General features: G+C 48.1%; 1 protein-coding gene across 3 annotated transcripts in view; it reads right to left on the reverse strand.

The window, feature by feature from the left end:
* Positions 1–26,614, reverse strand: part of DPF3 (double PHD fingers 3) — a gene marked incomplete at both ends in the record, with an annotated part of 278,709 nt that overhangs the window by 120,599 nt on the left and 131,496 nt on the right. For all 3 annotated transcript variants that reach the window (XM_080707328.1, XM_080707330.1, XM_080707329.1), the window contains one exon: positions 12,987–13,094. In XM_080707328.1, the coding sequence (XP_080563454.1) occupies positions 12,987–13,094 (108 nt within the window). The remainder of the gene's footprint in view (positions 1–12,986; positions 13,095–26,614) is intronic.

The following is a 26,614-nucleotide window of genomic DNA, read 5'->3' on the forward strand; positions in this document are numbered from 1 at the left end:
CAGAGTGAAGGGGGAATAAAAGGAACAGGTCTAGGTTCTTGCACAGTGAACATCCTAGACACACGTCTACTGTGCCCCTAGGGATTTCATTGATTCAATTTTATTCTAATCTGGCTCTTCTGGATATATATGGTTCTTAACAGGATCTAGCAATTTTTTAAAAGTATATTCATTTTGTGCCTCATACAAATCGGAGACCACATAACCTGACAGGAGCCATCACACATTGAACATTAAAAGAAAATGGTCCAAAATGCACACACATGATTCATCTTTAAATTAGCCTGATTTTATACACATGGATATAAACCTATGGATCGTTACTTTCTCCAGAGCGGCAACAGCTGTCACCCAAGCCAGCCGCCTCCCTGGGCCCCCATAAGCAGCTCTGCCTCCACTTCTAATTGGGAACAGAGATACTCCTTGGGTGACTTCCAGCACGATCCATCACACCAGAGACAGCTTCTGTGCAAACCGAAGCAAATCGGTCTCCAAATAAGAAAAAACCTCTTAGACAAACAAGGACTGGAGCATAGAAAGTCTTTTTTTTTTTTTAAGGCACAAATAAAAGCAAAGAAAAAAATGTTTTCCAGTGAAGAGCAATGGCTTCTCCCCAGGCCCTGGACAGGGCAACCATCCTCTCGGGTCCAGATCAAAGCCACAAGCCTGTGACACAGGTGCCCAAGCCTGCCACCCATTGCACCGAAAGAAAAGCCTCCACTGGGCTCTTGGAGCCACCGAGCTCATTAACGGGATGCGTCTGAAAGTGCAGCACGGGAGCACAGTGAGTAATTAAATCCCAGGTCATTTAAAAATGCAAACGCCTCGGATGTCACAGGCTCACGGAGCCTCTGACTCTTTCTCCTCCGTTATTAGGCTCAGGATGGAGGACTGGGAGCCTGCAAGTCATCTCTGGATTATAATAAAATATGCCATATAAAAAACAGATTAAGACTGTTCTTCTTTGGGGAAATATACAAAGAGAGGAGCTGTCTGTTTGCTGTCGAGTTTGTGAGAGATACCATCTTTCGGGAGGCTGGGCTCTGCCAACAGACAGCCTGCCCCAAGGGAAATCGTGGTGAAACACCCCGGCAAGGAGCATCCATCCGTCCATCCATCACAGGCTCCTCTGATGTGGGGACCTGGAGATAGAGTTATGGTGCAAAAGGGAGGAAGCAATCCCATAGCAATGGCAAAGATTCCTCCTGCTACGTTGTGAGTGCTTGAATTTTTTTTAACCTGCCTCTAGTTTTTCCTTAAAAATACAAATGTGTAGTTTTCTCTTCTGGGTGCTTATTATTTTGAGGAGATAAGCTCATCATATGTCCTTGGATTTATACATCAACTTACACCTAGGAGCAAGGAGCTTAAGAATCATGATTCCATTCATCCCCAGCAGGCTTTCAGACTCATGGAGGGAGAAGGAAGGGGGTATTGTTATCTCTCACCACACAGAGGAAGATGGGGTGGGAGAGACAGAGACCTGATTTCTACGATGGTGGCAGGCCCAGGAATCCGTCTGTTCATTCCCTAGGGGAGCCTTGTTCTTGGCTGCATTTGACACCCTGTTTTGTGATTCATAAAACTCAAAATAGATGCGGTTCACATTGAAGACCCATCAACCAGGCTGTACCCCAGGCCCTCGTTATTGCTTATTTTAGAATTTCAAGATATCTGCACAATGGGAAGAGTGATCATTCGGCCACAATTCTTCTGCTCTGCCCACCCGCTCCCCCATAAGTAGACATGCAAGGATGTGTTCCAGAATCTGAGGTTGGGGCCAGAGATGAGCTTCTCCCCAGCCCTGAGACAAAGGAAAATGCCCACACTGTCAAAGGAAGTAACCACGGGGCTGGCCCACGGACCAAGAAAACGCAGCTTTGTGGGCTGGGGAGAGACAGGGAAGGTGGTGGGAATGAGTTGAGTGGGTGAACTATTTCCAGAGGGGGGGTGGGGGCTTGAAGGATGTTGGTGAAGGGTACAAAATTGCAGTTAGGATGAATATATCGTAGAGATCCACTGTGCAGCATGGTGACTACAATTATTAATAATATATTCTATACTTGAAAATAGCTAAGAGTAGATCTTAAAAGGTTCTCATCACAAAAGAATAGTGAATACGTGAGGTGAGAGATATATTCATTAGCTTTATTGAATGATTTCCAAATATATATAGCAGAACATCACAAGCAAGCTGGGCATGGTGGCACATGCCTGTGATCCCAGTACTTAGGAAGCTGAAACAGGAGAACCACAGGTTCAAGGCCAGCCTCGGCAACTTGAAGGGACCCTCAGCAACTTAGTGAGACCCTGTTTCAAAATTAAAAATCAAAAGGGCTGAGAGTATAGTTCAGGGATAGAGTGTCCCTGAGTTTAATCTCAAGTACCAAAAAAAAAAAATCACATAGTAGTATGTGATTGATGGACGGTTCTGTCAGCACTCTCACTGCTGTGATCCAAAACACCTGATGACCACAACTTAGAAGAAGACCTATTTGCTCACAGCTCTCGAGGAAAATTCAGTCCATGTTAGGCTGGGTCATGTCTGTGGAGCTCGGGGCATGGCGGTGGGAAGCAGAGAGAACAAGGCAAGGGGATGAGGGATGTGTAGAGAGCTCCGGAGGCCACACCCTCGGTGACCTATCTCCTCCATCCACCCCGACCTCTCTACCTTACCACTTAACAGCTCCATTAAGCCATGGGTAGACTGATCCACTGGTGAGATTAGACCGCCCCATTCAACCATTTCACCTCTGAACAGTTTTTCACTATCAATACGTGAGCTTTTCCAGGGGATTTTCCAGTGTCTATCTATATGTGCGTGCGTGCGTGTGTGTGTGTGTGTGTGTGTGTGTGTGTGTGTGTGTGTTATTTTTATTTGTCAACTATATCTTAGTAAAGGTGGAGGAAGTAAAATAAAAATAAACAGCTGCTCAAGGAACTTCAGACTATTAGGACGCATAAGAAGGTGCTCTTGAGTAAAAGTCTCTCTGCTTTACCACTGGAGAACACTTAGCCTTTTTCTCTGTCTGTAACAGAGAAAAAGTGTCTGTGCTCCTCAACCCAAGCTCCCCCTGCTGACGCCCTCCAACCACCAGACACGGTGAGCCCAGCTCTCCCCAGCATGCACTGGGGCCAAGGCAGAGTCTGGAGCCATTAAAGGGACTGTGAGACCCAGCTGGCCCTGCTTCCACGCCACGGTGGGGGGCAGGGCTGCTCCTGAAGCTTTGGGCGACAGCCATGGCGGAGCCATGGTGGAAGAGGCCCTGCCATCTTCATTTGCTTGACAAATAATTACTGAGCACTTACTACATGCCAGGCTCCGTTCTTGGTGCTGGGCACATGGCTGTGAACAAAAAGAGACAAAACGCCTGCCCGCATAGAACTCATATTCTAGTCCTCGGAAATAACACAAGCAGGTAGAAATAAACAAGTAAAACCTACGGTCTGACCTTTGCTAATTAGTGCGTTGGGAGAGAGAAAGAGCACCAGAGCAGAGGCAGAGAAGCTGGAGCCCGGGGTGGGGGTGGGGTTGCGTGTTTAATGTGGCCAGGAAAGCTCCAGGCTGGAGAGGCAGCTGGGAGGGCTCACTGACAGCCAGGCAAGGACATTCAGGCTAGGAGCAGCAGGGCAGGGACCCTGGAGCCACCAGTCTGCCTGGGGACAGATGAGGAAGCCTTGGAGCGCTGTGCAGGCACTGGGGAGGGTCAGCTTCCACCCTGAACCCCGGGGCAGCCCACTAGAGGAAGGGGTAACATGATGATACCCATGCTGCAACAGCATCCAACTTCTGGAGGGTGAGGACAGAGCGGGGACCAGTTCGGAGTTATTGAAATAATATTGGCGTATGTGTGGAGCCCCGCCAATGAGTCTGCTGCTCAGGAGGGAGCTGTGCGTAACAGGACGTGTCCTGGGTCAGTGTGACTGGGAGCCATGCCCTGGCCCAGGGGCAGCGGGCTTCCACACCCAGTGAGCCAGGGCAGATACAAAGCCAATGCTAAGGGGGCCCGGGGGCGGGGCAGTACCAGAGCAAGTCCATGGGGAATGGTTCTCCAAGAAGAAAGCAGACCAGCCTACACCAAGGGCAGGAGAAAAGGCCCAGGCGTGGGCCTGGCCTAGCAGGCCTTGGAATAGCAGGGGTGGTGAAGCAGAAAGGAAGCCTTCCCAGTTCACCTCCGCTGTGCCCAGGTAAGGAACGAATGCTAGAGGGTGCAATTCTGGGACCTAAGGGGCAAGGCCATGCTAGCTGTGTTTCTGGTAAAGGTGGGCCTCCCAACCAGGTATCAGGCCTGCTCTCCTCCATGTGGAAGGCGCCAGACTGGAGCCCTTTGTTAAAGACTCCCCATTCTAGGTGGGAGCACACACACTTTTCCAACAGGGCAGCAAACCAGCAAGCTCGCTATTGGTGCGAGGGCTGGAGCAACGTCGGCCGAGGCCCTGGGCCCACCTGCAGCGTGGCTGGGTGGCGTCCACTTGCCAAGTGACCCATGAAGCTACCATGACCCACATTTCACAGGTACAGAATCAAGGCCAGAGCTCTTAGGTAACTGCCTCCCCATCACAAAGCCTGTCAGTGGAGGCGTCTGGACTTGAACCCAGGTCTTATATCCCTGTTCAGTGCCTTTTCTCCTGCAAAGGACATCTGTTTGGCACAGGGAAGGCTCCCACACCTACACCCAAAGACGAGCAAGAGGGCAGAACTTGGGTCCCCCAGGCTAGGATGGAACCTAGTTGGGATGCTCAGCTCAGCCTCTCTCTGCCTCGGTCTCCTTCATCTGTAAAAGAGACTCTTCATCTTTAAAGAATCCTTAAAAGAAGCTTTCCTGTCCACCTGTTTGTGTTGAGCTTCATGCTGGGTGCTAGGTGTGTAGATGAACACATGGATGGTCCCCAGCCCTCACAGCTGGACTGCCAGTGGGAAGAGATGCAGGCGAAGGCAAGGATATGGCTGGGTGCACCCTCGGGCTTGCGAGCCCTGCCCTAAACAGCTTCTCCAGGCCCCACCGCAAAACATGGCCGTGGAAGCCACAGCAGCCTTGTGGCCTCCCAGCCCACTTCCAGAGCAGGCCTGCTTCCTCCGTCAGCCCCGGCTCCCAGAGCCCTACTGGACGCCAGCAGTGCCAAAGACACCAGACAACACGGCCTCGCCCTGGCTCCTTCCCTGTGCCTGCAGGAGGCCAAAGGAGAGGCCCCGGAAGCACAGGCAGGCGGCAGCGCACAGAATGGGCCCAGAGAGGCCTGCCACCTCTCCCCGCCTGGCCTGCTCAGGAGGCCCATGAGAGCAGACGAGGCTGCTGCCGCCGCAGGCCTCAGGATGGATGGCTGCGGGCTCTGACACTGCAGGAAAGAGATAAATGACTGGTCATTTCCCCCTGATGCACTTGAAGGCATCCATCCTCCCGACCGTACCAAGCTCAGGCAACCCCCCCACCCCCGCACTGAGCCAGATAAGCCCTGACAGACAGCGGCGCTGGGGCCCGAGCGTCCTTCCCCCTTGGAAGGACACAGCCAGACTCCTCTGCGGGCCTGGAGAAGGTCATGCTGTCCACCGGCTCACACCTGGCTCGGGGCTCCCTGGGTCCCTTCCTTCGCCTCCCCCGCCATGCCCACCTCCTCTCGGCTCATCCATCTGAGGAGCCCGGCAGGGGGGAGGGCTGGGGGCACCGGAGCCCACTGACAGCCTCATCAATCTCAGGCTACATGCTTGGCACATCGGCCTTCCTTAAGTTGCTCCCGGACGGGAGGGTGTCGGAGGAGCCGGGTTGGGGGGGGGGCGTCTTGGAGAGAAGAGAAATCGCACCAAACATCAGAGAGCAAATGGCGGAAGAAGCCTGGAGACTATTAAAATGTGGGCCATGTACAAAAGCAGTAGGGAACTAATTAAGATGCAGGACTTTCAAAGGCTGGGGGAGTTGGCCGCAGCCTGCTCCCATCTGTAGAGTTCTGGCAGATCATCCTGTGGCAGGGACAGCACCCTAGGTGGGGGAAGCAGTGGGACTCAGCCCCTCTGCCTCCCCCGCCTGGACCACCCTCTTGGGGGACACCCTTCTGAGGGTCCCTGTGACTGGCTCCTCGGCTGGCTTAAGACCAGCTCTGCTCTGGGACACAGTACAGTACTGTCCCCTTTAGGGACTCTGCCCTGCTGGTGGTTTCCCCAAAGATGTGCTGGTTATCCTCACCATTCATCCCAGCCATTGAGGGACTGCCAAAACCTGGAAACACCAAAGGAAAGAACCAGAGCCCCATTCCTGCCTGCCTTCCCTTCTATCGCCCTTGGAATTTTCAAGCAGGGAGTGGGGGCCAAGAGCCTGATGTCCCCCAAATGTCCCTAGGCAGAAGGAGTTGGCAAGGCCTGGGGTACTCAGGGAGCTGGGGACCGGCCGGCAGAGCCGTTAGGGTCAATTGTGCACACTGGGTCTTAGGGCGAATGGTGCCAGCGTGCCCGGCTCCCCTCGGGGCTCTTTCCTTGGCCTCACCACCGATGCCCCTGGGAAATTAACTTCCTAATCTGCACCACGGTTTCCCAGCCTCTAAAATGAAGATAATATCGGCCGAGACTACAGGGACCAAAGGTCTAGGGTTGAAGGATGCTAAATTGATCTAAGCAGACTATCTGAGCATTTAATCCAGTGGGACAGAAGCAAAAGTTTGTTTCCAGACTTTTTCTTTGCTTCATTCAAACAAACAAGCAACAAAAAAAAAGAAAAAGAAAAAGAAGTGTAAAGGCCCCCTTTCAAATCAACTGGCTTTTGCCCAACATCTGCCCTGCTTCTGGGCCTTCCAGCAGATATTTGCTATCTACCTCTCTTGCCTGTCGGCCTGGCAACCCTTCCCAAGGACAGAGCTCGATTCTTGAGGAAGCGGTCCTGGGGGAGGCCCCTCCCTGGCCCGGGCCCCTGCCCGGGTCTCCGTGTTGTAGGAATTGCAATGTCGGCACCACGGAACACCTTGCGTCGCCGCCACAGAGAACACTGAACTCAATTGTCAGTCAGCCGAGAGAAATAATGTTGTGTGTGTTGTCCTTCAGACGCCCAGGCAAGCGGGAGGTTGTGAGATGTTTATTCAAGACTCACTGGAGGGGTGATGTTTGGTGTGAGCAGCGCATAGGTTCAGCAGCACCGAGAATGCTTTCAGACTCCTAAGAGCGCTCTCTCCCCAGCCCGCGGCCTCTTCCCACCTCACACACACATTTTCTTTCAAGCAAGTTGTAAAGAAACATTGGAGGAATGGCATATTCCAGGAGGAAGCGGGCAGGACTGGGAAGCCCCTCTCTCAAGTGTATAAATTACACTTGAGCCCAGGAGATCCGGCTCCCCTCTTCCCAACCTGGGCCGCTCCTCATCCCAGATGGGCTTCGTGATTTGGGGCTAAACTAGAAGCCAGGATTCTGTGGCCCTGTCTAAGGTTCCACAAGACTCCTAAAATTGCGCACGCTCCCTCGCCCTGACCTGTTCTCTTGACATAGCTCTGAAGACCCGGTGGGGCCAGGGGTGACTCTAACCCCGCCACATTCTGGCCTTTCTTGGAGAAAGCTGCTAAATTCAGGCAGGGACAAAAAGGAAGACAGAAAGGAGAGCTGAGCGTTGTTGTGTTGGTGTGATGCGCTGCTGGCATCTCCTACATGTAAAGGTCTCACGGAGGAGGCTCACGGTTGGAGACGGTTCAGTTCCAGGCGGTGACTCCCAGTGTCTCCCAGGCCCAGGAGATGAGGGCAGCTCAGGGTGGCGATGGGAACCCAGAGGGCTTCCAGAGCCACGGACATACCTAGATCCCTGGAACACATCAGGGGGAGCTCAGGGGAGCCACCCCAGGGTGCTGGGAGGGCAGGGAAAGGAAAAATGGGCTGCCGGGGGTGGGGGCTGGATGGTAGCAGGGTGCCAAGTATGCGTGGGCAGGCTAATTTTCTTTCAACAGAAACTCAGTCTCCTGATTTCCACAAATTTAAAGAGATTCATCTCAGGACAGACAAATGAATGACTGATTTTTCAGCAAGTTTTGTCCAAAGAGAAGTATACAAAATGTTGTACACAATTTGCTTCTTGTCCCCACTTAACAGTATTCCATAGGCATCTTTCTGGTTTTTTTTTTTTTTTAACTCTCTTTTTATTTTTGGTGGTACTGGAGGAGGAACCCAGAGGCTTTCTACCTCTGGGCTATACTCCCAGACCTATTTTATAATTTATTTAGAAACAGGGTCTCACTAAGTTGCTGAGAGCCTCACTAAGTAGCTGAGGCTGGCTTTGAACCTGTGCCATCCTCCCAAGCGTGGGGATTACAAGCATGCGCCACCACGCCTGGCGTTTAACTCTCTTTTTTTGTTTGTTTGTTTTGTTTTGTTTTGGGAAGGTTGTTTTTGTTTTTGTTTTATTGGTACTGGGGGTGGAACCCAGAGGCTTTCTACCTCCAGGCTATACTCCCAGACCTATTTTATATATTTTTTTAATTTGAAAAGAGGGTCTCACTAAGTTGCTGAGAGCCTCACTAAGTAGCTGAGGCTGGCTTCCAACCTGTGTGATCCTCTTGTCTCAGCCTCCCAAGCGCGGGGATTACAAGTGTGCACCATCATAACTCACTCTTTTAAAAGACAAAATAGAGCTGGGCTTGGTGGCACACGCTTGTAATCCCCGTGCTTGGGAGACGGAGATCACGCTGGTTCAAAGCCAGCCGCGCTGGCTTAAGAGACCCAGTTTCCAAATAAAAATATAAAAAATAGGTCTGGGAGTGTAGCCCAGAGGTAGGAGGGCTTCCAGGAACCCCAGTACCACCAAAACAAAAAAATAAAAAATAGTATTTTATTTTATGACTATATTATGTATTTAGTCCCCCATCAATGCACCTTCTGGTAGTTTCTATTCTTTTTTTATTATAAGTTATGTCACAATGGCTATCAATAGATACATACATACACACATATTTATATTTCAGATATATACCTATACTAAGTTGTACATAGCATATATGAGAAATTCCTTGTAGTAGAATTTCTAAGCTAAAGGGCAGATAGATGCTCTTTAAATACTGACAGGTGCTATTCAATATCCCTGCACTGAATGGACTGTCCTGCCCATTCTCTTGCCAGGGCTAAAGGGAGCGCATCACAAGCCTCACCCTCCCTGTGTCCTCAGGATCCTTCAGCCCCACCCCACCAAGGACCCCCACCTACTGGGAATCTGCAAGTTCCCCAGGGACTCTGCCACTGACTCCAGCCTGAGCCACACTCACCAGTATCAACCAAACACCTGAGCTCAAATCAAATGGAAGAAAAGGAAGAGGTTCCTTTAAAATTACTGTCCAAGTTGACCCCGTGCTGAAGGAGGAAGGCCCCTCGGGTGGAAAGGTGCACTTTAGGGGTGGTGAGGAGCCGCTGGAGGTTTGCAGGTGGAGCCCCATGGGGCCAGCTGCCAGGGACCCAGAATCCTGAGGATCAGCCTGAGTTCTAGGCTCCGCTGAAACAGACATCGCTGTGTGCCTGTCCACCCAGAGGAGGCGCCACCTTCTACTTTAGCACAGAGGAGTCAGATGGACTCGCTGAGACTACATGAAGTCATTTTCTGAAATTCTGGCTCTTGTAAAAAAAAAAAAAAAAAAAAAAAAAAAGGCAAATGTCAATCTGAGACACCTCCCAAAAGACTGTAGCCCCCTTCTTGGGCCACGTGATTTCCCATTCTCTAGATGGGCCCCGACTGCTTTGAAGTACAGGGCTGGGCCTCTTGTCACAGGGCCCAGGGCACTCTCAGAGCATCTCTGTTCACCACCTGTCCTTGCGGGCTGGCGTAGGGTATGTGCTGAGCACGGGCCTGGGCCCTGAGGTGCAGGCTGAGAACAGGATGGGGAACGACAGACATTTGCCCAAAGGCTTTGGGGGCTTGGGCTTGGATTTGGGTTTTAGCAGGCTTAGTAGTAGATGTGATTACCTGGAGAGGCGGTGAGTTCACCTGGGAACAGGCTCTGTTTCTGAAAAGTTACATATTGAGGCCCCGGGCTGTTGGCTGTCTCTGAGCACCCCGGTGCTTTATGGAGGCCTTGTGTCACCCACCTGGGGATGTGGCTGCACAGGTGAGGCCCATCCTCACAGAGCTGTGCTTGTCTCTCCAGAGAGGGCCTTAGCCCAGCGCCCTGAGCGTCTTTCAGCCACTGTGTGCCAGAGGGGACATAACTATAAGAGGCCACCAGCCCTGGGCTTCTTCCTTTTCCCTGCCCTAGCATGTCAGGCAGGCCTGAGGATGGGGGGAAGTGTCTCCTACCTGCAGCTGCTCCCCACTGAACTGCAGGAGGGATGCAGGGCCAGGAGGGAATGTCGTGGACAGAAAGGCCAAATGCTCAGAAAATGGCTCCTCACCTCAGTCACACAAAGGGGCCTACTGGTTCTCTGATTCATGCTCCACACAGCAAATTCTCCTTGGTTCTGTCCCCAGCCTGATTTCTCTCACCTATAGAACAGGCTTATAACATGTGTTCTGTGCCTCTCTAGCCCCAGGGCTACAGTAGGTCAAAGGCTGCTCAGACAGGTTGTGATGGGCCTCATTGTTCATTCAGAGTGTCCCAGCCAGCTAATGAGTCCTTCCTCAGACCTCTCTGCCACAGCTGTGGAAGGGGACTGCCTTTCTTCTGGATGTGATTGTGTTGAGTTTAAGGCTACTAGTGGCCACTTTTCCAGCCCCATGCGGAGAGGAGGATATTACAGTTAGTAACACATACAGCCCTCCCAATTTTGAGCACCTAGATACAGCTGTGCCTGAAGCTAATGAGCACTGAACTTTACTTAAATTATTTCTTGCTTAGGCTAATTGGAGATGAACTTCTAACATTTATGACTGAAGAAATACCGACTATCTTTTGGTGCATTTTAGTGATTTACATATTAATTTTATAATCATAAGATAAAATCTTTAACTGAAAACCTGTTAAAAGTTTCTCAAACAAAGAACAGGAAGAAGTATCATGAAGAAGTAGATACGCACTGAACGGGGAACTCGAGCAACATGATTCTCTGCTGCTGACCCACAGGAATCCTGCCTGACTTTGAATCCCAATAAAGTAAAGAATTGGAGTTAATATCAAAGGTGTTTCATGGTGCTAAATGGTTTTGATTCTATGAAAGAAGACCCAGTTACTTTGATACAAAGTGTTCTTAAGCCAGGCACAGTGGTGCATGCATGGGAGGCTGAAATGGGAGGATTATAGGTTCACAGTCGGCCTCAGCAACTCAGAGAGCCTCTCAGCAACTCAGTGAGACCCTGGTTCAAAATAAAATATGACCAATGTGGTCCCCTAACCCCAGGTGCCCACTGAGCACTTGGAATGGGGCTAGTCCAGGACAAGATGTGAGGAAGTGTAAAATATACACCAGAGTTCACAAACCACCACAAAGAATGTAGACGATCTCACTCATCAACTCTTTTGGTGATGCTGAAATGATAACATTTGACAAGCTGTGTTAAATGCAATATACTACTAAAATTTACTCCCCCCGTTTCTTTTTCCTTTTTGTTTAATATGGCTACTAGAAAATGTGAAATGACATCGTGGCTCTATTGTGTCTCTGGGGTTGTGTCCCTCTAGGAGACTTGGGTCTGCCTTCAGAGAGGGGGGCAGATGGAATAACTGGACCACTCACCCGGGAGTATTCCTTTGCGGGTCTGGGGATGGAACCCAGGGGCATTCTACCTCCGAGCTTTACCCCCAGCCCTATTTTTTATTCTTTATTTTGAAACAGGGCCTCACTAAGTAGCTGAGGCTAGCTGTGAACCATGATCCTTCCCGTCTCAGCCTCCCAAGAACTGGGATGACAAGCGTGAGCCACCAGGCCAGGCTTGGACTATTCTTGAGAGTGTGTAACTTGTGTAAGGACATTGGAGAACTCGGATGGGCACACCGGCTCTCACCATCCCTCAGGACAGGATGCTGCTCCATGCATGAAATCCATGTTAAAGTGAACGACTGCAGCAGTCTTTCCCATGGAGCTGGGAGCAGGGACCAGGGGCAGAGATTTTGCAGCCTAAGGGATCAATGTGGAAAGGAAGGAGTGAGGTCGCTGCCAGGTGCTCAGCAATGCTCTGGTGACCGTGGGAAGGAGCTTGTCACCTCTGCATCATGGGAAAGCGCCATTCCCACAGCCTGAGTTGCACCCCAGCCCCACACCCCCAGAACAGAGGTTCCCTTGGAACTAAGGACTGGGCAATCAGGTGGCCTTGCCACAACCCACACACAGGTGTGAAGACAGTATGTGAGTCAGAATAAACCAAGAAATTCTTCCTGCAGGGTCTCCAAGCATCCTGCATCCCTTTGAGGCAAGTTCAGAACACCAATTCTTCCATGTGGCCAAGACAGGCTCTCTTTTTAACAACCTGGTCTCCCCAAGTAAGAAACTGAACACAGTGGTGGTGGTGGTGGTGGTGGTGGCGGCAGTGATGGGGTGTGTGTGTGTGTGTGTGTGTGTGTGTGCACACATGCGTATGTGTGAGATTGGGGGGTTAAACCCAGGGGCATTCTACCTCTGAGCTATACCCCCAACCCTATTGTTTTTTAAAAAGAGTCTCACTGAGTTGCTGAGGGCCTCGCAAAGTTACTGAGGCTGGCGGTGAACCTGAGATCCTCCTGTCTCAGCCTCCCAAGTATAAGGATTATAGGTGTACGCCACTATGCCCCGTCACAAGGTCTTTAACTGAGGCCACAGGAAGGTAGCACCTGACCCCCAAAGCCCTGCAGCTCCTTCAGTCTGGTAGGAAAGCAAGTCCTGGGTCTGGCCCCTGCTGATGCCAGCTGTACTTCTCTCCGGTGGCAAGGGGGACACACCAGAAGCTGGGGGACATGTGGGTGCCTCACAGGCAGAGACACAGTGGAGAGTACAGGTGAGCACCACATGTGTACCTTTACTCTCCCAGAACACGCAACTCTGAGGACAAGGAGCTGCTCAGCTGTCCCCGCCGCCCAGGCCTCCCGCTCTCCCACATAGTCCAGCCGAGCTGCCTGCCGAGAGCACTCACCAGGTTTTATCTCCAGCAGCCGCAGCTTCGGGTCCTCAGGTGGGTGCAATCGTCTCTTCTTGCGCCAGCAGCGGGCAGGGTATGTGTACAGCTGGCCCGGAGCGAGGCCTGCGGACACAGACAAGGTAAAGATGAAGGGCCAGGCTGGATTGGGCCTTGGAAGCTATCCTGCCCAGCCCTGACACTCACAGAGGGTGCAAACCGGATCCCAGAGGGGTGCAGTGGCGGTCCAGACCACACGGCCGGGCGGCGGCAGAGCCAAGGTGAATCTAGTTCTCTGTGTACCACACCACGCTGCTCAGGAAGCCCATTTCAGGGACTTATCACCTTTACCAAGACCCATTCTGCTCTGTCCTGGGGAGAATACCAAAGGGAGCTGCAGACCACAAGAGGAGCCTCCCAGCGTGAACCACCACAGCACAGCCCAGGTGGCCGCTGTACAGAGGCTGCGCATCTGTCCAGGTCCAGAGGACATAGGTCCCTTTGGAGGCGGAGCAGCCAGAGTCAGTGGACCCACCCTGGGGACAGCCTGCGTTGACAAGCGTTTCAAAGAAACAGGGTCCAAAGAGCCAGACCTACTACCTGGCTTCTCCCGCCCACGCTCTGCTGCCGGCACCCTGGGCAACCTCCATGGGAACAGACAGACTCTGGAGCCCGGGGCTGGCATCCCTGCACATCCCTGGCCCCTGACTGGGCCTCACAGAAGGAAATGGACAGGAGGCCAGCGGCTGGTTCGTGGACCACGCTGTCTCCCGGGGGAAGTCTCCCTTGCTTCCACTTACTTGGCCTCCGGCACCTAGCACCACTGTCGTGCCAAGAACCCCATAGGAGCTCATGAGGCAGCACTCCTGGGGCTCCTGGAGCGCACAGGGTGGCAGCCAGAGGCCCTGGAGGAGCGTGGACTCCACACTAGGTGGATGGGGTCTATTCCAGGAGAAAAGGGCAGGGCGGAAGTTGAGGCAAGAAGAAAAAGGGGCTTCGCTCTATGAAGTGAGTTATAGTCTAAAGACACTGTCTGGTGTTCCTCCAAATAAGCCCGCCCGCCCACCAGCCCTCCACAGGGAAGAGCCCAGCGAGGAAAGGGCTTCTGTTTCTGGTTTCCCAGAAAACCAGACCTGAGCCTGACACAGAACCCAACTAAATGTTGAATTAATTAATTAATTAATTAATATGTTCCAGCTTCACTCTAAGGTCACAACTCTGTCTTCTGGAAAAAATGTGGAGATGTCAACACACAACCCCACATGGGTGTCACTGCCTATACTTGGGACCACAGAGCTCAGGAAACATGAGGACGTAGCCAGGTGCACATGCCTTTAATTCTAGTACTCGGGAGGGTGAGACAAGAGGATTGCAGATTCAAGTCCAGCCTCAGCAATTTACCAGATCCTGTTTCAAAATAAAAAATAAAAACAAAAAATAGCCGGGCGTGGTGGCACACGCTTGTAATCCCCGCTCTTGGGAGGCTGAGACAGGAGGAACGCACAGGTTCAAAGCCAGTCTTAGCTACTTAGTGAGGCTCTCAGCAACTTAGTGAGACCCTGTTTCCAAATAAAATGTAAAATAGGTCTGGGAGTATAGCCCGGAGGTAGAAAGCTCCTGGGTTCCACCCCCAGTATCACCAAAAAATAAAAAATAAAATAAATAGAAAAAAATAGAAAGGGCTGGGGGTGTGGCTCAGTGGTAGAGTGCCCCTGGGTTCAATTCTTAGTGCCATGGAGAAGGAAAGAAAGAAGAAAGAAAGAAAGAAAGAAAGAAAGAAAGAAAGAAAGAAAGAAAGAAAGAAACCAAAAGGCAAAGAAACATTTGGGGAATTCAAAAGTTAAGGGGGGGCACCAAGTTCTGTGTGAATATATGCCATTGTCAACATGAACCACATTTATGATGTAGACTATAGTGCTCCAATAAAAAAATAAAAGAGGGGAAGCTTTTCTTGCAGAGAAAACGCTATGAAAGTTCCATTGCCACATATCCATCCGCTCATTTTTTCATTTCTCCCAGTCACCTTCACTCACTCGTTGGGTTGGTTCCAAAGCAGAGGCAACTATCCCAACATTAAAGGAACCAAAATGTTCAGAGACCTTTACGCGCTAAGTACCATTCTGAACACACAGCTGCCCCACAGGTTGCAAGACTGGGAACGAGTTGGAGATTTTGATCCCTCCCCCTTTGATTCTCAGAAACTATTACAGTTGGAGCCTAGAGGGCTCTCATTTAATAGGATCCTGCAGCTCTGAGCTCCCTGTGCTCTGAGGACCAGACTCCTGGCAGATGTGTAGAAGACCAGATGAATCAAGAAAGATACGAATGCTCTCCCTGCCGTGGGGTGGGGGGGTTCATTTGTGACCTCTCTTGAAAGGAACATCACTACAACTAGCTCTGTTTCTGGTGTGGCTCACATAGAACCACGTCGTCTCTGATCCTATCATTCCTCAATGGATATGTTGATCTGGGTTCCTTCCAGATTTCCAGGCCACCTCTGGGGATCCCCGGGAAGGCCAAATACTGGCCTGCTACTCCACGTCCCAGAACCGGTCTCACCAATCCGCACTCACCCTGTCATTTGGGGTTAGTGATTTTTTTTGTAGTAAGGATTGAACTCAGGGGCATTCTATCTCTGCACTATACTCCCAGCCCTATTTTTAATTTTTATTTCTGAAACAGTTCTCATTAAGTTGCAGAGGGCCTCACTAAGTTGCTGAGGCCAGCTGCAACCCCAGTTACTGGGATTACAGCTTGTGTCACCACGCCCGACCGGGGTAGTGACTTTTAACCCAGGCTGGAACTAAAATCACCCAGAGAACTTCTCAAAAACACCAGTGCCCCAAATTCATGCCAGATCCACCTGATCTGAATGTAGTAGGTAGGGGGAAGGGCAACTATTTCTTAAGAACTCCACAGGTTGTTCCATGTCTGACCGAGAACCTCTGGATGTCTAGGCAGCATCAAGTTACTGCCTGCACATTTTCTCTGATGTATCAAGACTGGTGAAATGGCCTTTGATACAGGATCCCAAGGTTCTTTGTATTTTCCCCAAGGCATCATAATTAATTGCCTGCTTCCTAGATTGTCTCCCCTACTGGTGTTATAAGATCCGGGATGGTAGGAATCACATCCACCTCTAGTGTTCCTAATACTTAGCGCGTAGTGCCTGGAAGGCACGTCATAGATACGTATCCAGAAAATTCAACCAGAACTGAAGCACACTCAGAAGGCGAACAACCGCCGGCCCTGCTGTTGCTGGCTCCAGGAGAGTCATTCACTCAGATGCACAGCACCCAAGATGGGCTCCCTCCAGAAGGTGGGCTTGGACCACAGGCCCATCACAGGCCCATCACAGGCCCATCACAGGCCCGCCACACCCTCTCAGCCTGGCATCTCTGCCTCACCTTGAGTTTCCTTCCTGCCCCAGGAGCTGCTTCCTGGTATTTCTAACCTGACCAGAAACAGGTGAGTTAGAAGAGGCAGGTCCAGGCAGGCTCTCTCCCAAGGTCTAAGTGGCAGGGGTTGGGAAACGCCAACACTTGTCTGTGTCCTACGGCCTCCCTGAGACTATCGAACTGCGCCCGTGTGTCAGAGGCAGCCTCGCGCCACCCTGCTCCTGGTGGTAGGCCCAGTTTCCCAGACAGCCAGTCTCAGTGAGAAATATGACTGTCCAGAAGAGGGGACTGGTTTGGTTTCTTTCTTTCTCCAGTAGATTGAAGAAACCCCATGGCTCAAAAGAAGAGCACATGAGTCCTGGAAAATATCCCAACATCTGTCTGAGCCTGCCTCCTCGCTGGGAGACAAGGGCACCCATAGCACCTAGCTTTTGAGAGTTAGCTGACTGAGACCAGTCCTGGGCCCTGTGCCCATGTGGTGTGACAAGCCCCCCACCACCACCCACCCATGTTGCCCTTCAGCTCTTTAGCCACAAGAGTAGAAATAGGATTCTCTTTGATGTCTGCTTTGAATTCCCCTTGTCCAGACAAGCAAATGGCCTCAGGAACTCCCTTGGAGCTACTCGCCCCCTTCCTTGTCCTTCTCACTAAGCTGACAGTCACCAGGCTTCCTTTATAGGGCCAACGCGTTCAGTCCCGGAGTCCCACTTACGGAGAGAAGAGCAGAGCCTCAGGAGACTTATGTTGTTTATCTCATTAGAACAGGAGGCACATAACTCAAAAGCATGCATGTGTGTGTGTGTGTGTGTGTGTGTGTGTGTGTGTGTGTGTGTGTGTGTGTGGAAAGTGGAGTGGGGAGGAGGAGAAGAAGGGGGAGGAGGAGGAGGAAGAGGAGGAGAAGGATGGAGTCGCAGCTGCTGTCAGGGAAATTAACCTTGAGGAGTGAGCCTCAGGCTAAGGGGGGGTCTGGAGGAGGGGAAGCCGGAGGCAGGAGACAAGAAGAGGGACCATTCCTCCCAGGTAACCAAGGCCACAGCCACCCTGCCACTCAACAACGCCCACCAAGAAAACTGCTTTTCCATTCCCTTCAGCTGTGACTCCAGTACCACGCTCTGCCCTTCTGAAAACACAGGCATGAACAGGACACACACGGAGGAATGTGCGTGCTTGCTGGGAGAACTGGTTCCCTAGAGAATTTTGCTATGTTGGGCTTGATGCCTATATGGTCAGCAGACTCCAGACAAACATCTTGTTATACACGTTGCTCAAGCTCCAGGGGTGGATGCTGTGTCCTGAGCATCTTTGACAAAGCATGAGCCATGAGGAACTCAGATGATCAAATGGAAGAGGAAATGGAAGAAAGACATGGGAAAGGACCAACCATTGAGGTGGAGAAGTGGCCTGGAGTGGCTTCTTCTCCCACCAGCCGGAGCTAGACTGCGGGGGCCCAAGTCCACAGAGGGGAGGGCTCTGCCTGCAGCGGCTCACTGCCCCCTACACTGGAAGACGCCATCACCCGTGGGACAGCCAGAGGGCCAACACTTGATGAAGAGATTCACTCTGTCCTTGTTTTCAATCAAAATCTCCCTTCCTGAACTGATGCCAACTTGCCCATCGTCTGTCCCAACAGTGAACAGGACTTCTCTCTGTTCTCCATGCCATTCACCCACTTGGGTTTTTGGAGAGGAGCTAACCAAGAAGCGGAGGAACAAGAAAGGAACGGGAGTGGAGGAGAGAGGTAGTGGCAATGCCTGCCCAGAGCCAGGTAACAGGATCAAAGGCTCCAAATTAAGAATCTGAAGGCTGCTGCCAGCTCATGTTCTGGACCCACCCACACCCATCCCAGACAGGAATAGGTTGGCATGGGAAGCTCCTCTCCAGGCCATCTGCTCCTCCACATCTCGCTCCCACTGTGTGCCACCACCAGGGGTCATTAACAGTCATGTGTTTATAAACAGATGACGACTTGAGCTGGGATTCTTCACGTGACCAGCCGCGAGACCTGCATGAGTCGCTATTGAACAAAACACTGGATCAGAATGTCAGAGACACACCAAGGCAGTTGTGGTGGGGAAAATTCCCACCCAAGGAACTTGGCGCCAGGTCAAATTGCACTCATATTTATATTCCAGGGGCTTGCCCAGGCGGTCCATCAACAGCTGTAGTTGAAAACTTCCACTTGTACCAACTCTACAGAGCCCAAGGGATGCATCACAGGCCCTAGGTTGGGCTTGAAGAGTAGACAAGATTATTTCACAAGTGCTTACACCAGGTGCATTCCCCTGGAGCTCTGCCCCGGCCCCTCTCTTGGCTTACCTCAGAGTGCCCTGAATTCCAGGGCCACCTCTTCAGCGAGGCTTTTCTTTTCTTTTTTTTTTTTCTTTTCTTTCTTTTTTTTTTTTTTTTTTTGTGTGTGTGTGTGTGTGTGTGGTACTGGGGGTGGAACCCAGGGGCTTAGCCAGGCTACACTCCCAGACCTATTTTATATTTTATTTTTTGAAACAGAGTCTCACTAAGTTGCTGAGAGCCTCACTCAGTAGCTGAGGCTGACTTCGAACCTGCGCGATCCTCCTGTCTCAGCCTCCCGAGAGCGCTGGTATTACAAGCGTGCGCCACCACGCCTGGCTCAGCGTGGCTTTTCTAAACTGTCCCCTGACCAGTGGAGTCTGAGCACAAGGGGCCACACTCCAGGTCTCAGCAGCCTCTCCAACAGGCTCACCACTGTCCACTTCTACACACACACACACACACACACAGACACACACACACACACACACAGAGCTCTCCCTGAGGAGAGTCATTTCCACAGCTCCTTGTGCCAAGACTGCCCTGGCAAGTAGACCTCAGGGCACGGCTGCTCTCCCCACCCTGGGGTTCCCAACCCCCTCTCTGGCCCCATCACACTCATGGTGGACAGAGCAAACAGGGGCTAATAGCTACTGTGCTGTGACTCTACCAGGCTAGAGCCTAGCATTCACTCTTTCTACAAACCTGTATTATAATTATACATCACAGTGAGGTTCAAAGTGATACAAATATGCACACATGCAGCCCTTGGTGTCTCCTGCAACATCCCACCTGCCCCCGCCCTCCCTCCCCACACATGTAAGTGAGAGTCATATATGCGCACAGCGTAGTTAGAACTGTTTCCTTTCTCAGTTCTACTTTTTTCCTTCCCTATCTCCCTCCCCCAGCCCTCTCCCACTTTTCAATCGCTCTCTTGTTATTTGAATGAATCCCTATTGCCTCCTATTTTCTATCTTTTATATATAATAGAAACATGCAACCCTTGATTTTCTGAGACTAATTGATCTCACTTAGCACAATATTTTCAAGTTCCGTCCATTTTCCTGCAAATGACGTAATTTTCTTCTTCTTTATGGCCAAGCGATATTTCATTGTGTATATACATTTTCTTTATTCATCATCTGTTGATGGACACCTAGTTTGGTTCCAAAATTTGTCTATTGTGAATTATGCTGTTATAAACATGGGTACGTATGTATCGCCATAGTATTCTATCTTTAATCCTTTTAGAAAGATATCAAGGAAGGGTACAGCTGGGTCATATGGTGGTCCCATTCTTAAGACTTTCGAGGAACCTGCATGCTAATCTTTATAGTGATTGTACTAATTTATAATCCCACTAACAGTGCATAAGAGTGCCTATTTCCCAACATCCTCAAGCATGTATAATTGTTTGTGTTCTTGACGATTGCCATTCTAACTGGAGTTATAGAATCCCAGTGTAGTTTTTATTCATATTTCCCCGATTGCTAATGGTGTTGAACATTTTTTTTTATAAATTGACTGCCATTGTATTTCTTCTTTTGAGAAGTGTCCATTCAGTTTAATTGCCCAGTTTTCGATTGGGTTATTTAGGGTTTTTGGTGTTACTTTTTTTTAAAATTTTTTCGTATTCTAGAAATGAGTCCTCTATGAGAAGAGTAACTGGAAAAGAGCTTCTTCCATTCTGTAGGCTCTCTCTTCAGACTCTTGATAGTTTCCTTGGTGGCACCATGTTGAAAATGCCACCCATTTATTGATTCTCAGTTTTATTTCCTGAGCTTTGGGAGTCTTGTTGAGAAGGTCTCTTAACAGTACCTATCTGTTGGAGAGTCTGTCCTGTTATCTTCTAGTAATTATAAAGCTTCTGGACTAATCTCTAAGTCTTGTGTTCACTCTTATCCCATCATGGTGGCAACACTATGGGACATTTAAAGGCTAGGGATGGTAGGCTAATGATGACTAAGTAACTCACCTAAAGACATACAGTTCCAAAGAGGAGTCCAGTCTGCATCCCATGCACAAAACCTGTCCTATACCCAACCTAAATCCCTGCTGGGCCATCCCATTGTTTGCCCAGAAACAACAGACTTGACATGGAAACTCAGAGTCTTGCCCTATGGGAAAACAACTCTGATAGCCAAAACCAGCAGGAAAAGAGCCTCCAGCCCACCCACCACCCCCACATCACTACTACTTGTGTAATTCGTTTTTTCTTTCACATCACATCACCAACTTTACCAACTATGCATCCTGGTAATATAAAAACATTGCCATTAGACATATAAATTTTATGGAAAAGCAGAAAAACCACCAAGACCTACTTTCCAAATTCATCAGAAGACTTTTTAAAAGAATAACAAAATTAAAATGTGGGCTTAGAAGTTACTGGGTCTGACCCCTAACTGATATAAAAATCACCTCTCCAATATCCCTGCCAAGTGTCTTCACCCTGGGTCTCAATAATTCTAGTTCTCACTCTTGACAAGAAGCAGTCTACAGTATTGTTGAAAGTCTATTATTAGAAACATGCCTACCACTCTCATCCACTGCTGGTGGGAATGCAAATGGCATAGCACTGTGAAAAACTTGGCATATCTAACAAACTGACACAAGCATTTCCCCTTTGACCTAGCAATTCCATTTCTGACACAGATTCACATGCAAAAATATAAAAGAATGCATTAATTGTACCTTTTTTTTTTTTTTGGTGGTACTGGGGTTCCTGGAAGCCCTTCTACCTCCGGGCTATACTCCCAGACCTATTTTATATTTTTTTATTTGGAAACAGGGTCTCTTAAGCCAGCGAGTCTGGCTCCGAACCAGCACAATCCTCCTGTCTCCACCTCTCAAGCACAGGGATTACAAGCGTATGCCACCACGCCCAGCTGTACCATATTTTATACTTAGAAAAAGACTGGATATAGTCCAAAAATCCATATATAAAGATTTGGTTAAGTAAACAATGGTATATATACATAATAGACTATTATGATGCTGTTAAAAGAAGGAAAGAGAAGGGAGGGAAGGAGGAGGAAATGAAGGAAGGAAGGAAGGATTCTGTGGCTCACGGCTGCTATGATTTGGATATGGTTTAAGTATGTTCCCCAGAGTTTCATGTGCTGGGCACTTGGTCTTCCAGCATGGTAATTTTGAGAGGTGGTGGAACCTTAAAGAGACGGGATCTAGTAGAAGATGGTTAGGCCATTGAGAGCATCCTTGGAAGGGATTAACATAGTTCTCATGAAACACCAGTTAGTTCTTACAGAAACAAACAAACAAAAAAAATGTTATAAAAAGAGCAAGTCTAGATCCTGAATCCCTGTCACTTCCTAAATCACAATGTCATCTCCTCCCCTCACACACTCTCAGATCATGATGCCATCAGCTGTGCTGAGATGTAGCCAGAAGACCCTTACTAAAGCCATGCTGGAATCATTCTCTTGAATTTCCAGAACTGTGAGCTAAATAAACCTCTTTTCTTTTTAAAATATTCAGCCTCCAGCATTTTATTACAGCAACAAAAAATAGACTAATATGTGACCCCCTACCTCCATTGTACCACTTTAGACCTCTTATAAAGACCCTTGTGATTATATTGGGCCACTAGATGTTCCAAAATAACCTCATCATGAAAGGAACCTTAACCTAGGCCAGGCGTGGTGGCGCACGCTTGTAATCCCCTCTCTTGGGAGGTAGAGACAGGAGGATCGCACAGGTCCAAAGCCAGCCTCGCTGGCTTAAGAGACCCTGTCTCCAAATAAAAATATATATAAAAATAGATCTGCGAGTGTAGCCCGGAGGTAGAAGGGTTTCCGGGAACCCCAGTACCACAAAAAGAAAAAGAACCTTAATCTAATCACATCAGCAAAGTCTCTTTTGTCATATAACATGCACATATTCCACAAATTTATATGTGGATGTCAGGAAAGGATGATAATACTTTATTTATTATAATCCTATTGAAGAGTTCTTAGCCAAGCACAATGGTAAATGCCTGCAATCCCAGTACTTAGGGGACTCAGAAAGGAGGATCATAAATCTCAGGCCAGACTAGGATAATTAGCAAGATCCTGTCTCAAAATAAAAATGGCTGGGAGTGTAGCTCAGTGGTGGAGCACCCTTGGGCTTCAAACCCCAGTACCACACACAAAAAAAAGTATTCTTATACTATTTGTAAAAAAGAATAATATCACTTAAAGGTTAACTGCAATTAGTTAAAGGTATATACTATAAACACTAAGCAATCTCTAGAATAGTAAAACAAGAGCTAGTTAATAAGGAGATAAAATGGAATCTTTTAACTAACTATAAAATACTCAACTAACCGAAGACAGAAAAAATAAAAAGGGAACAAACAAAATAAATAGGAAACAAGACAAAAATGATGGATTTAAACCAAATTAGAATAATAATTACATTAAATGTAAATTATCTAAATACTCAATTTTCAAAAGATTTCATTTAAAAAATGAAATACAAGCCAGACGTGGTGGTGCACACTTGTAATCACAACATTTGGGGGGCTAAGGAGGACTGCGGTTCGAGGACAGCCTCAGCTACCTAGTGAGGCCTTTTGCAAATCAGTGAGACCCTGTTTCAAAATAAAGAATAAAAAATAGGGCTGGAAGTATAGCTCAGAGGTAGAATGCCCCTGGGTTCCATCCCCAATACTGCAAATAAATAAATAATGAGATACAGCAACATGCTGGAAAAGAAACCGCTTTTACCATGATGATACAAATAGGCTAAAAGAAAAAGAATTGGAAAAGATACTGCATGTTATCACTAGCCAAAAGGGAACTGAAGAGACTATATCAAAAAAAATAATATTAGTAGACATAAAAAGGAATTATTTCACAATGACAAAGGGATCAATTAATCAAGAGATATAATCATCTGTAATGTTAATGCACTATGCTAATATGTCATCTTTCCATTGCTGTGACAAAATACCTGAGAAAATCAACTTAAAGGAAGAAATATTTGTTTTAGCTCATGGCTTCAGAGGTTTCAGTTTCTAGTTGTTTGGTCCCATTGCTGTGGGCTGTAGTAGGAAGAATATCAGGGTGGGAAGTGCATGGTGGAGCAGAACTGTTCACATCATGGCAGGCAACAAATAGAGAGGTGGACGGGGCCAGGGACAAAATATAACCTTCAAAGGCACACTCCCAGTCAGGCATGTACACACCTAAGTCCCAGCTATTGGAGGCTGAGGCAGGAGGATCACAGGTTCAAGGCAAGCCTGGGAAACTGAGACCCTCTCCCAAAATAAAATAAAAAGAACTAGGGTTGTAGTTCAGTGGTAGAGCACTTGCCTAGCATGTGTGAGACCCTGTGTTCAATGCCTAGTGCAATAAAAAAAATAAATGAGTAAAAATTAAATATCTAAATACTAAAGACAAAGAAAAAATACTGAAAACAATGAGAAATAATACTTCATATATAAGGGAAAATAATTTGAATAACAGCAGATTCTTATCACGGACCATCAGAGGAAATAGCAAAACATTTCTCAGGTGCTATAATAAAAGGATCATCAACCCAGAATTTTATATCTAGCAAAAATATTCTTTAAGAATGCAAGAAAAATCATGACAGAAGAAGAAGAAGAAGAAGAAGAAGAAGAAGAAGAAGAAGAAGAAGAAGAAGAAGAGGAGGAGGAGGAGGAGGAGGAGGAGGAGGAGGAGGAGGAGGAGGAGGAGGAGGAGGAGGAGGGGGGGGGGGAGGAGGAGGAGGAGGAGGAGAAGTGGTAGGGCACATGCTTAGCATGCATTGGGTCTGCATTCAATTCCTAGCACCACACACAAAAAAATGAATGGAAGAGGAAGATGAAATTTTATGAAATCTTCCCTCACTCCCATAAGAAAGGGATCCCTGTTAAGTGAAAGCAAAATGGAACAAATAAATCCAACTTTATATAGAGTTAGTGGTACAGCCAACACTATTTCAAGTGACCTTAAAGCAGAGTAATTTAACTCTACAACCTAAGGATAAAAAGAAATTCAAAAAGAAAGAAAAAAGTAAGCTGTTTCCAGTAATCTTGTGGCTAGCCTTATTGTTATTCTGATAATATTGTGCATATTATTATGGAATAAAGTAATTATGTTAGTATCACTAATATCCAGGATTTTTTGATAAGGGAGAAAAGAGATACAAAATGAAAATAGTTAAGTACAAATTGCTTAAATTAAATAAATGGAAAATATCAGTGTAAGTTCATAATGCATTTTTGTTTTTTAAAAAAGGAAAAATAAATCATTTTTTTTTTTATTCTGCTGACTGAAAAGGCCTGGAAGCAACACACAACATAGACTTTGGTTTTGTTTTTTTGTTTGTTTGTTTTTTGGTTTTTTTGTTTCTTTGGGTTTTTTTTTTTGTTTGTTTTTTTTTTTTTTTTTGGTGGTGGTACTGGGGTTCCTGGAAGCCCTTCTACCTCCGGGCTACACTCCCAGACCTATTTTATCCTTTTTTATTTTTGGAAACAGGGTCTCTTAAGCCAGCAGGGCTGGCTTCGAACCAGCGCTATCCTCCTGTCTCCGCCTCCCAAGCACCGGGATTACAAGTGTGCGCCACCATGCCCAGCTAGACTTTGGTTTCTAAAGAATATTTCCAGCCGGGCGTGGTGGTGCACACTTGTAATCCCAGTACTTGGGAAGCTGAGACAAGAGGATCAAGGTTCCTTGCCAACCTCAGGTACTTAGTGAGGTGCTCTACAACTTAGTGAGACCCTATTTCAAAATAAGGAATAAAAATTGGGCTGGGGATGTAGCTCAGAAGTAGAATGCCCCTGGATTTCATCCCCAATACTGCAAAAATAAAAAATAAATAAATAAATAAATAAATAAATAAATAAATAACATTTCCTACCCAAAAAAGTTTCTTAAAGAAATAGCTGCTGAGCCCAGTGTGGTGGTGCACACTTGTAATCCCCACGCTTAGGAGGTGGAGACAGGAGGATCATGCAGGTTTGAAGCCAGCCACGCTGGCTTAAAGGACCCTGTTTCCAAAAATAAATAAAAGTATAAAATAGGTCTGGAAGTGTAGCCTGGAGGTAGAAGGGCTTCCAGGAACCCCAGTACCACAAGAAGAAGAAGAAGAAGAAGAAGAAGAAGAAGAAGAAGAAGAAGAAGAAGAAGAAGAAGAAGAAGAAGAAGAAGAAGAAGAAGAAGAAGAAGAAGAAGAAGAAGAAGAAGAAGAAGAAGAAGACGACGGAGAGGGAGGGGGAGGGGGAGGGGAGGGGAGGGGGAGGGGGAGGGGGAGGGGGAGGAAGAAGAAGAAGAAGAAGAAGAAGAAGGAGAAATAGCTGCTGAGAAACAGGAGGATCTCAGGTCTGTGAGCAGCCTCAGCAATTTGGAAAGGCCCTCCTCAACTTAGATCCTAGCTCAGAGGTAGAATGCCCCTGGGTTCACTCCCCTGTGTCTAGAAAGAGGAAGGAAGCCAGGGGGGAGGGGAGGGGAGGGGAGGGAAGGGGAGGGGAGGGGAGGAAAGGGGAAGGGGAAGGAGCTGATTTCAGATCAGGGCACAAGATGAATCAGAAACATTTCGTCCTGATACTAGGGTGGTAAGGAGTCTATCAGAAACTACTGAGGGTGTTTCAAAATACCTCCACTGACCAAAACCCCTACTGGCCAAAGATGAGATGATTTAACCATCCATCAGAATAATGACTACAATGGATTAAAATACACCAACTATGTTTAAATCTATAAATTCCCAGTGGTACTCAATATTACTTTTGAAGACTTATCAGGGAGCCAACTCATTATTTTGAAAACTGGTAAATCAAGGGAAAAATAGTTATTCTGCTTTTCTTATGTCACTTGCACCTCATAATAACCAAAATTTAATGAGGATTTCTCTAACAGAAGCTGTAGAGTTAATAAATGAAGAAATAATGATGGCCTTGCATTAAATGTCACCTTTTTACAACTCTTAGTGGGATAAAGAGTCTAGACAATT

Source organism: Muscardinus avellanarius, assembly GCF_963383645.1.
Source record: "Muscardinus avellanarius genome assembly, chromosome: 12".
Lineage (NCBI taxonomy): Eukaryota > Metazoa > Chordata > Mammalia > Rodentia > Gliridae > Muscardinus > Muscardinus avellanarius.